This window comes from Haemorhous mexicanus, chromosome 1, assembly GCF_027477595.1.
Source record: "Haemorhous mexicanus isolate bHaeMex1 chromosome 1, bHaeMex1.pri, whole genome shotgun sequence".
In the NCBI taxonomy this organism is placed as follows: domain Eukaryota; kingdom Metazoa; phylum Chordata; class Aves; order Passeriformes; family Fringillidae; genus Haemorhous; species Haemorhous mexicanus.
In genome coordinates, this window is record NC_082341.1 from 35,290,041 (window position 1) to 35,302,307 (window position 12,267).

Consider the following 12,267-nt stretch of genomic DNA (forward strand, 5'->3'; position numbering starts at 1 on the left):
TATACACATTCCTGCATTCTTAAAAAGAAATGGTTCATCAGTATAACTTATCAAACTTTATAAACAAATATGCTAGACTCCACCACTATTACTGGACACTGAACATGAAAAAAATTCAGCATGTTGCTACCAATACAAGAGGATGAGAACATCCAAAATGGAAAGCTTATGCCAAAAATACTCCCTCCCCTTTTTTACCATTTTGAATGATGGTTTGGGATCTTGAAAATCTACCATGAATCGCTGTCATGTGCAAAGGTGTTTTCCCATCTTTACTCTGGAAGGAAAAAGAAATGCTGTTACTCATCACCAGTAACAGCAATTAATCAGACCTGACAACAAAAAGGACATTTCTTTCTTCTTTTCTCTCTACACTCCATCCTTTAAACTGTTTCTATGCACCTTTGCCAGACAGATGCTGGCAATGACAAGTTCAGCATGACATGGGAAGCTTTTCACAAGAGCTGCTCTTAGTCACTCTTCCAGCTGCCAGAGACAACTCAGGGATGTCCACTCACTCACACTTCTGTCCCTAAGATAATACCTCTTAAGAGGATGATGACAGCACAAAACTTCAGCAACAAGTCTATGTGCAACCCCTCCCCTCCCCAAGGCTAAAATAAAACAATGTTTTAAGCTTGTTTCTTGAAAGAAAGTAGCTGTATTTACTAGAGGGGTTTACACATTATATTTGAAGACAACACATTACAAAGCTCATGTGTTTCCCAGAAATTTCTGTAAAGTGATGTTTCTAAGCAATTTATCATAAACTACAAGTACTCCTAGGGTAGAACTATTCAACCCTACTAGGTACTATACATTTGAAATGCACATCTTAGATGTGCACTTAGTCATTCACCCAGGAAAGACACCCTTGAAACAGGCCAACAGTAACACATAAGGAAACTTCACTTTTTAACAGCTCAGTATCAAAGCACTTACAAACCCACCTTACTGTTGCTATTACTTGGGAATGATCTTCCCCTCATACTTGACACAGATAATGGGAAAGCTTTACTGCAGAAAAAAGTTCCTACACATGCACTCAAAAAATTGCAAACGCGACACAGAAAATCAAAGGACCCTTGAATGCACATGCATATCACATCTATGATTTCAATGATGGCTTTGAGGAGTATGAAATGTTCACAAAACACAAAGTTAAATCAGACAAATATGGCAGGGGAACATATGACATGAACACATATATTGAAACATCACAAATTGTTGTCATATGCAAAAGTGTCTTCCCATTTTTACTCTCCCTTTGGCACCAAATGGACATGGTTCTATGGATGTGATACTGAAAGTCTGCTGAAGACCCTTTTAGGGATAAATATGGAATTTTTCATTGTGTCATTGCCCAGAGCAGCATAACAGCACAATTATATGGAACACTGTCTTCTCAGACCTAGATTGAAAGAAATAAAACACTTGATATGGAATGACAAGTTTTCTCTAGCTCTTCCAGCTAGCAGATTTCTTTGACCATAAATAATCCAAAAGACAACATCCACATATCCATAGCAGATGCAAATAAAAACAGAACATGGGGTTGAAATCCTCTTAAGGAATTAGACAATGTTAATTCTGTCATTGGAGACCTTAAGAAAAAGCCAAATGAACACACCATAAGTGAAAACTTCTCCAAGCAACCTCTGTGCTCCAGTTTTCTTTCATGTCTCTCCTACAGTTCAGGTCTCATCTTTTTATCTAGCCATAAAAGTCTCTGTGCCCGATTACTTTAAAACAACTGTTAGACATCTGGTGACTTTTCTCCTCACTTTTATCCTTCTTTAACCTGAAGAATCTATAGAATCTATTAGTTTAAAGAAAAATTATCATATAAAATAAGCTTAGTGAAGTAACAGACAGAATTTCAGGACTCAGATAAAGTAGCTTGCCATCTCACTGGCTTAGATGGGATAAATCTGTATCTCAAAGGAAGGCTAATGAAGAAAAAGAAGATGGAGCTGAAAAAAACAGATCTCATAATGTACCTTACAAGGACATAGGAATAACTTAAGGTGACAGTATTAGAAACTGAAGAGCACTGCGGTTAAGTTTTTTCACAAGAAAACTTAAGTAAGATCTTGCAAAGAACAGCAAAATAAGCTACAGAATCATTTTCCACTTATAAATGTAAAAACACAGTACAGTCAATAAGAGATTTTCAGATTTACTCTGTTCAAATTTACTTAAAAATGCACTTAACATAGACTTCTAAGACAATGGATTTTATGAGAGTGCCTCTCTCATGTCTAACAGTCTCAGTTTCCTTTCCAGCCCAGGAATAACACAACATGCAATTGTCTATCAGCATATAAACATAGAACAGGTATAAAATTTAATGAAGACAATTCCCATGTTGAAGCTGAACTGCCAGGTATAGGACTGCATTCAGAATTGCCTTCTAAGACACTAGAATAGGATATATAGGACCAGAACCAGTCGCCAGACATTTCTTTAAGCAATGAAATATCTATTAAGCAAATCCCTATTTCCTGAGATGCCAGGAGATTGGACTGCAGAAGCAGGGAGGTACCTTCGAAACTTTGCTTCCGTTTCCTTTTGTTTATGTCTTTAAAGTCTTCTCTGTAAATATCGAGCTAACTACAGCTGTGTGATTTAATGAGCTCAGGCAGGATCACAGCACATGACAGGACAGCTATGGGCTAATGATAACTTTTGTTGTCTTCACTGAAACTCAGCTAAATGTGGCAATAGGAAAGGTATCACCCAAATCTCTCCCATCACTAGAGAAAATGTATCCACAAAATACTTAGATCATAGCAAATTTGCTAAGAACAGTAATTGCTATTAGACAGAAACAATACACAACACAAGGTACCTTATTGAGTGATTACTCACATATTAACTGTACTTGGACTACTGAGCTTCACTGAGGGAGAGGAAATGCGGGTCTATCATGTCACAGCATTCCTCCAAATGAAATCTCCCCCTAGCAACAATTCTTATGTTCTAGTACCACCAATGAAAGTAAAAAACTTTTTCTATTTAGGTCACTGAATTTTCAAGCAGCAATGAGGTCCATAAAACAATTAATACTGTCCCATTACATACTCATTTCAATGTGCTCTTCCATGCATGGAAATCCTGAATAGTGAAGAGGGAGTGCTGCAGTAATGAGCAATACTTAATAAGATTCACTGTTCTACAGTGGACACTGACAAGGCTATGAAAACAAGTAGGAAATGATGTCCAGAGGTGATAAAAAGCATATAACATATTTCTACTGTTCTATTATCTTCTGCTACATAATCCCTTCTTGAGATGAGGCCAGCACTCACAGATATGCACAAGAACTTTCCCTCTAACTGCCATCAAGAGTAAGAGTGTTCCCCTTTTGCTCTCCCCACTCAGCCATCCACAGCAGGAAACACTGTAATAGTACTGTCCAGTCTGCATCAACATTACCATCCACATCCACTCTCTTACCTCTAAAATCACAGGAAAAGCTGCACATGGGAGGAAATGATTGAATCAGCCCACACAAGCAATATAATTATGATGAAAAATAGATCTTAGAGCCATTTTAAGAGCTACTTTGAACTCCAGCCTCAGCCTCAGCATATTGAAACCAAGACTGAACAGGCTTGGTTTCAATAAATATTTAGTAAGAACACTCTAATTCCATCTCATTTTAAATCCACAATTATTTCTTTGTTACATAACATATTCTAATTTTTTAGGAATTGCTCTTCCAAGATTTACCTTTATAGGCCTTTCCAGGGAAGCAGAAGTTGACTTAAAAATTATTTTCTTTTCCAGTTCTTGCACTTTTCCACAGTGCAAGTGCTAAGTTCTCTTATGCAAAGTAAGGCTGTTCACACCTTCAGGTGCAAATTTACAGGCCAAATTCAGTCATACTGGTATAAATCCACAGAAATGCTACTAACAGAATTACAACAGAAACACCTTGATGAGGAAACTAGGGATAAATGCCGCTTTCAAGCTATAATTGCTTAAAATCCCTACATAGCCCTACTCGCCCAATTTTGCACTTAATAATTTTCATATGTATGAAATCAGCACATTTTAATTGCAACCAAGCCATAGCTAAAGCTAATGCTGTTTCTGAAATGGAGCCCTGTCCACTTCTTTCTTCTACATCAAAAATATGCCCAAAATCATGAACCCCTCCCTGCAGCCCTGCATTTAGAAAAACAGTAATTCTTGGCTTGTTAATATTTGTCATAGCATCACAGAAGTGTTTGGGTTCAAAGGGACCTTAAAGATCATCTGGTTCCAACCCCACTAGCATGGGCAGGGTTCTACTTCACTATGTAGCTCAAAGCCCCATCCAACCTGGCATTGAACCCTCCCAGGGATGGGACATCCACAACTTCCCTGGACAGCCTGTTCCAAGGCCTCACCCTCCTCACAGTAAAGAATTTCTTCCTAATATCTAATCTAACCCTACTCTCTAAATCTGAAGCCATTTCCCCTTGTCCTATAACTCCATGCCCTTGCACAAAGTCCCTCTCCAGTTCTCTTGTAGGTCCCCTTCAGGTACTAGAAGGTGCTATAAGCTCTCCTTTGCTTTTATTTGTGTGAGTAACACACAAATGTAATCAGTAATACATTTAACATTGTGGGATTATTTTCATGGCAGACCACACTTTACTGAAAAATGATGTTTTGAGAATGTAGGACAAAAGTCAGCCAGCCCTGCAACACGGAATACTCAGTCATATGCAGCCTGGGACATTAGGCAGAGCAGAAAGCTGGCAACAAAAATAAATGGACTGTGACCTGGATATTTTAGGATAAGTTGGCAATAAACCCTGTAACACAGCTCCTTACTTCTGCATGGCACTTCGGCGATGAATTTTTCCACAAATGAGTTATGCACATTTTCATTAAATAAACTGCAGGTCTAAATATATGTAACAGTGAGCAGGAACATACATTTAGGATTTTTCCACATCAAAGAGCTTATTTTTAAAATACTCTCAAATTTTCAGTTGGCTATGAGTTTTGTACTAACAATAGATAGAAAACTGTATTTTGGAATTAGTTAGCTGAAAATCAGCTTGAATCACTGAAAAAAATCACTGCTTACGTGAAGTGAACCACAAACTCCAAGATTTTTAACAGAAATGTCAGCTACTCTAATATTCACCTCCTGCAGAGATTGTGCTGAAATTCAAGCAGAAACCTACTCAGCAGGTTTCTTTTCTATTTTTTTTTCAAGAAATTAAACAACAGATAATTCCTGTCATACTACATGTGGGTGACAGTTCAGGCAACCAGACATTTTGCCATAAGGAACACTTGGACTCTTCATTCCACATAACCATCACCTACTTCCCTCAGCCTAAAACCTGTCAAGATACCAGATACTGCCACTAAATATTTCTGAACACAGTTAAGTTTTCATTACTAGAGTAAAGATCAACTTAATACAAATCAGGAGGTCTTACATCTCTCTACCTACAACAAGGCTGGATTCTAAGGAATATTCTGCAGTCAAAGACTTGTGACCAAACAAAGATGTAAAATGTATACTGACTCAGCTCACACAATTTGCTGGAATATTTAAAACACCAGCTGTTTAAGACTTTCCATTGGCCTGATCTACTTACATTTGTATTTTTAATACACTCTTCCCAAATCTCCCTGATTGATTAGATTCTAAGATCTTATATTATCATCTCTTCAACTGCTCCAGCAATTAGCCAGGTCATACATACTTCCCTGAAATATCCCTGATTTGGTTCATGTTACTTACTTACAAGAAAAACATGTACTTTTGCATTTCTTCAAATTATTTGCTCTTACTTACATGGCTAGACTAGGGAAAACAAAGCATACAGAATTCTGACATTTAAATGTAATTGAGATTGGCCAGACATTATTGGCATTTTTCTTCATCCTTTTGGGCTATATAATATATCCCATTGAGGTTTCCAGATTCAGATCAAGTTTCTTGAAGCAACATACTGGCTCATTTTTACTGCGGTACTTTTCAAACAAATACACCATCTATCAGTGGGAATTTCTCCATGTTATCAAAACAAGTATGTTTGAAAAACTACCTCCAATAAAGATGTACAGCATTTTTAAGTGTGAAAGGATGGCTTTGGGTACACCTACCTTTATATTTACATCTGCTCCATTGCAGACCAAGAGCTCTAAACACAATGCTCCATGTGTTGATGCAGCAGCAAAGTGCAAAGGTGTGAACCCCTTCTCATTCACTTGATTTACATTAGCACCACAATCTATGAGTTCATTCACTACAACATCTTGCCCATTGTAACAAGCTACATGGAGAGGAGTATTTCCATAGGCATTTGGCTCATTCATCTGTAAGAGAAAAAGACCCCAAGATTAGTTAGTGGGCAAAAAGCTGTACTTAATGCAGCATTTAATTCTAGCAAAGGAAAAATCTCACGTCACGAGACTATGTTTTGGAACTCTTCAAAAGCAGAAATTAAAAGCAAGTTCTGGATACAGCATGTTGATTGAGATCTGTGTCCTGGGGAAGATATGATTGCTTTACAAGCGAGCCAACCTCCTCCAATTGTCTCCACACCAGTTTCCTGTATGCAACTCTAAGAGAAGCCACACATGCCAAAAATATCAACTGTGGCAATTTGCACAGATGTTACACACAAAGCATAGCACAGACCTCTATAGAACAGCACTGCAAGTTTTCATTAAAAACAGAGAGCTAAGAGACTTTTTGTGTGTGTAAGTGCACATATAGAAACAGAATTTCTTGTTGCACACAAAATGACACAGAATTCTGACCTACTTCTCAATATTGAGCTTGAATTGCAATCTCCAGCCTTGCAAGACTAAGATTATGATTCACAATGTAGATTTCTTACACAGTTTCAGTTTACTGTTATCACTCCTTCTAAAGGCAGATGCTGTAGAAACTTTTAGTTTGTTTTGCATTTCAATATTAATATGGCCTCATTTACTGCAGTATTGAAGTTTCTCACAATTTTTAGTATTATCTAAAATTAATGTCATGTAGGAAAGTCAGTTCCATGTATATTTTACCAAATGAGGCAAAAGCACTTAATTTCCTGCACTTTAAAAATTATTGTGTGGCAAAGTTAGGATCGGAATTCCTATTTCCTGACTTCCAGTCCAGTGAATTAAGAGCAAGAAATATCAAATAAACAGAAAGCCCCACTAAATACACATTTATTTTCCAAGTATTGTGCAAAATCTGCAAGGCTCTTAAGGAGGTTTTCTTTTAATGGAGAAATGAGGGTTTATAAAAGAAAAAGTAGTACTTCCAGAGATCTTCCTTCATGTACTTTCACTATATCCCAACCTGTCCCTAAATAAACACTGTGCTACAGTACTAACAAGAGCATTTCAAACAAAAAAAAAATCCCATTTAATTTTATTTTTCCTTACATCAACTCCAAGATCCAGAAGATATTTGACTACACTAATCATCCCACTAGATGCTGCAGCATGTAAGGGTGTATATGATTTCTTGTCTTTGCATGTCACTTCAGCTGTATGGGTCACCAGTAATTTCACAACTTCAATATGACCTAAAACAATAAAGACAAATAAAATGAAGCAGCATATTTTATTAACCAGCACAGGTTTGCAAACTTAATAATTCTACAATTGTTATAACATGATCAAGAAATTATTCCTTTGGACCTAATGTAGAAAAGAAAGAATTGTTCTTGTTTTCTAATCCTATCATGAACTATAAAAGCAACATAAAATAATCATCTCCACACACCCCACCCAATAATCACAGCATTTACACTGCAAAAATAAATTTGTATACTCAAAACACAATCTTGTCTTCTGCTTAAAAAGAAGGGTATTTTTTGAAGACTTGAGAACTAGAGAGGCAAAGTAACTTTGTAATCATTAAGTATTTACCACAAATTTACATTAACAAGTTGAGAGACAATGTGACTGTCAATCTTCCACTGTCACTCCAATTCCAAACACACCCATTAAGATTTCTAAATCTTAGGCAGAAACTTTGAAAAATTGAAGCAAACATGAAAAGAAGAAAATATTCTACTTTTACATTAAAATATACCCCCCAATCCAACTCCCTTTACTCACAAAGCATTTAAAATGTTAAGCCACATCATACAGGATTTAGTAAAGCTCTCAGATGATTTTTGAGGAACTGCAGCCTTTTAAAAGCATCAACTGCTCTCCTTAGACAATGGAAGTGGAGTACAAGGAAGAGGAAGAGTTGGGATAATGAGGAAGGCATGACATGGAGGAAGTTCCAGGTGGAAAAGAGAAGAGAGGGCAGGGAGCCCACCTTGAAGTGGTGGGCAGTAGCTCTCACTGCCAGCTTTGGGCCAGGGACCCCAGCACCAGCACCCACCCCGGCTGCAAAGGGCAATGAGCTTTTCCCTTCCATGCCCACATGCTCCTCCTCTGTTTGCAGGCACTTATGACACCGCCTGCAAAGAAGCCATGAAAATGGGGTAGCCAAGTATCTGTCATTCTTGTTCTGTTGTTACTTTAACTGCCAAACAACTAATTACTGAAAGGTATGGACAGTCATGACAAAGACTGCTGAATAAAGAAATACATGACTTTAACAGAGCACAATACACTTGGTGCTTTACTTTTGTAACTGACTCTTTATTTTACCTTTCAGGTGACATCCTTTCCTTAGTTTAAGAAGTGGTGAGGGGCACACTGAATACTCATGTTTATACTTATCCAGTCAGATATCTAAGCAGAAAGTATCAAATCCAGCTTTCAGTTTAGGTGCTTCACAAAGAGTGTGGGTCTTTGCTTCGTAAGCAGGTAAGAGAATTTGCAAAAGTTTGAATAGGAAGTGCCTACCCAAAGGAATACCGACAAAGCTATTTTTATAAGCACTCAGACACTGTGATACTTATTTTATGCTGAGTACCTAACAGCATACAAAACCCCATTTCACCTAGCTATACAACTAAAGCGATAGGACTTTAGCAGCGCAATGTGAAGTGCTGCAATAATATTTCACTTCTTAATTATTTCAGTATAGTAGGAAAGAGAGGAAAGAGAAATGCAAACAAAATACTTATCTTTTTACCCAAATACAATTGGGAAAAGAATGAAACAAGCCCTGAAGGAGAGATAGAAGTGCAGAAGAAATGGAAAGCAGTGAAAGGAATAGAGACAGTGAACAGAACAATGGCAGAAAAAACTCCAAAGAGAGGGTAAAAAGCCAAAAAAACCCCTGACCTGCATTGAAAAGGCAAGCAGCGATCAGTGGAAGACTCTCAAAGAGAAGAGCAAGGTACTTGACGTGAGAAGTGCTGCAGAGACATCCCGGTGCACCAGTGAGGGCAACACCAGCACACAGGACTGTAAATCCATTTCAGTCACAGCTTTGCAGCTGGACAGCAATGGAGCCGGATAAAAAGCAGGAAGGAAGCAAAACAATGGACATCACCCTAGAAAGTTATTTATAGTAGAGTGACGAAAAGCATAACTTCTTTATTTTATGGTCAGTTTTACAGGGTGGAAAAGTTTTTAAGGTTTTCTCCAAACAATTGGAGCAATGTACAATGGCTCTAAATTGTGAGGGAGAATGTCATAATTATTTTTATTTTGATTGAAGACTTTCAAAAGCTTTTTCTTCTGTATTGTCTGCAGGGAAATTTAGGCAGATCGACATCAATTAAATTACATTTTTCCTGCCCAAACCCTCTTCATTACGAGAGTTCCCTGTAAATAGCCTACAATATAGCACTGATTAAAATTTGAATAAATGTAGCTTATCTGCAAAACAGAAGACTTTTCATCTAGGCAAGCCCAAGGCAGAAGGTGTCCCTGGCCTCTCATTGACACTTGTCAGCTCTCTGAAATTTTTCGTACAAGTTTCATTCAACAAAATTTTGCAAATAACCACATTCAATAAGGTGGCTGGACAGACTGCCACAGACATTGCTTTGCAGATAAACCACATTAAAACCACTAATATCGAAAGAACATTAGATCAATAATGAAGATTTTTCTTTAACTTCTGGGGTTTTAAGTATTGGTATCAAACCTGAAGTGCAATCTCATCCAGCTTCAAATAATAAATTAAGAACATTATTGCTGTGATGATCACTTCCTAATTGAATGGCACATTCAATTCCTTCCAAGTCTGATAAAAGACAGGGAAGAACATTACTCTGATAGTATTGCAAGGGCATTGATCAAGACCACAAGAACAATAATTATCCACTCCTGGAATAAGAAGGGCGAGGTAAGAATTTGTAGTTTCAGAGATGAAATATTATCTGAAAATACAATCCCCAAGGATGCTGCAATGATCCTCTGTTTCAGGTGCCCCTTGTATTAACTCCTTACTTTTTATTTAGCACTTCTCCACAATTTTTCACCTTTGACTAGACTTGCTGACTGAAGAACATAGTTCCTCCTTTTTAAAGAACAAAACTACTTACCTTACTTTTCTTTTTCCAACAAATTGATTTTCCTCACCACAAAATACACATTTACAAGGCAATTTGAACTATACTATTAATGGTTTTTTTGGCAGACACAGATAACCCCACAATGCAATTATTTTTCCTAGAAATATGTCAAACCACTAAACATGAGATGATTTTTTTTTTATTACTACAGTAATAATCAACTGAAATATGTACATACCCATATATGCTGCCCAATGTATAGCTCGTCTGTCTTTCTTGTCAAATGCATTAATATTGGCCCCTCTAGACAACAGTAAGCTGACCATCTGAGATAAAGAAAAAGAACACAAATCTTCTATTCATAATGGAAAAAACTTTGCCTCAACAGAGAAAACCAGGAAAGAAAAAAAGAAGCATTTTCAGAGGATTTAAATGTGGTGGGTTTGGAATATTCCATAAGTTTGAGAAAACTGCCTGTCACAATTAAATGACTGTAAGGAACGCAAAACTTGATGTCAACAAAACCACTTCTCAGTTAAACATTGCAAAGCCATGAAATCTTTTATATCTTCAGGTTATTACTAAGGGACTAATGAGTCAGAGCTTATTACATATCTTTCCTCCAAATTTCCGTAACAAAATACTCCCTATGTTCACTATTTACTGAACAGAAAAATATCCTGGCTTTTTCATTTTAAATTTACCTGTTACTAATTTAACTCCACTTAAAAAATTTGCTTCTGTTATAAGAAAAGTGAACAATGTAATAAACTTTCAATTAAATGATGTAACACTTATTTTCCACAACTTTTCTGCACAGAGATGCATACAGAAAACAAATTCAAATACAAACTAGGGGTTGAGGATTTTTGAGGGAATGAGGGAGAAATGGTTTTAAACTCAAAAATGAAATATCAGAAATGTGAGGGACAGAATGATGAGTGGAAAACAAGAAAATTAACTTTTACCTCAACATGTCCACTGAAGGCTGCATGATGCAGTGCAGTTCTGCCTGCTCGATCAGACACATTTACATTGCTTAGGAGAGGCACCAAAGCTTCAGCACACTTCACAGCTTTGTTTGCAGCTGCTATGTGCAGGGGTGTCTGCCAGTTTTTATCACGAGCATTGACATCTGCTGAATGCTTTAACAACACCTGAACAGCATCCTGAAAGCATTTACAAAAAAACCAAGCCACTCAGTAAAGATTGAAAATGAAAGCCCCGGATTTAAGGACAGTACAGTGGAAAACAACTCTACAACATTTGTTCATTTGCAAACACAATCTTTAGGACACTTTGGGATTTGTACTTTATCATAAATCCAAACTTGGGGATGTTCTCAAGGACATGAATAATTTAAACACATCAACCATTTCCAGGTCTTTTATTCCTTAAGACAAATGGAAAATCATTTTGTAATCACAACTGATTTCCGAAGTTTAACAAACCATCCTAGGACTTCTTCCATCAGTGGAATTATTAGCCAAGGATCAGTGAAATACTATGAACTTATAATGAATTTCCACCAATCTGCCAAGCAAAATGTTTCAACTGTCCAAGTCTACAAGTGGCAAACCCGAGATTATTAAACGTACATTTAGAGAACCACAAATGAAACAGTGCATGGTCACAAAAAGTTTCAACATTCACTGTTGCAAAACTCCTGAAAACCATTTTAAAATATTGCACTGAATTCCATCTCTCAAAATGATTATTCATTTCCTTTTGTTAGAAGTATAAGCTGTGAAAATTTGACAAATAAGACTGTAATTCTTACAGCAAGAGAAACAAATCCCATTAAAAGATGCGCACACAGCTGGAATGCATAAAAAAATAAACCTGCTGGTAGTACCAACACGATGATGAATTT

The 12,267-nt window shown here is 37.0% G+C and overlaps 1 protein-coding gene across 6 annotated transcripts in view; it reads right to left on the reverse strand.

The window, feature by feature from the left end:
- ANKRD28 (ankyrin repeat domain 28) overlaps positions 1–12,267 on the reverse strand; it is a 119,737-nt gene that overhangs the window by 27,151 nt on the left and 80,319 nt on the right. For all 6 annotated transcript variants that reach the window (XR_009486397.1, XM_059845657.1, XM_059845652.1 and 3 more), the window contains 5 exons: positions 11,363–11,563; positions 10,633–10,720; positions 7,405–7,547; positions 6,121–6,333; positions 199–277 (listed from right to left, as the gene is read on the reverse strand). Coding sequence is in view for 5 of the 6 variants with exons in the window: in XM_059845657.1 (XP_059701640.1) it covers positions 199–277; positions 6,121–6,333; positions 7,405–7,547; positions 10,633–10,720; positions 11,363–11,563 (724 nt within the window). In the remaining variant the exon portion in view is untranslated. The remainder of the gene's footprint in view (positions 1–198; positions 278–6,120; positions 6,334–7,404; positions 7,548–10,632; positions 10,721–11,362; positions 11,564–12,267) is intronic.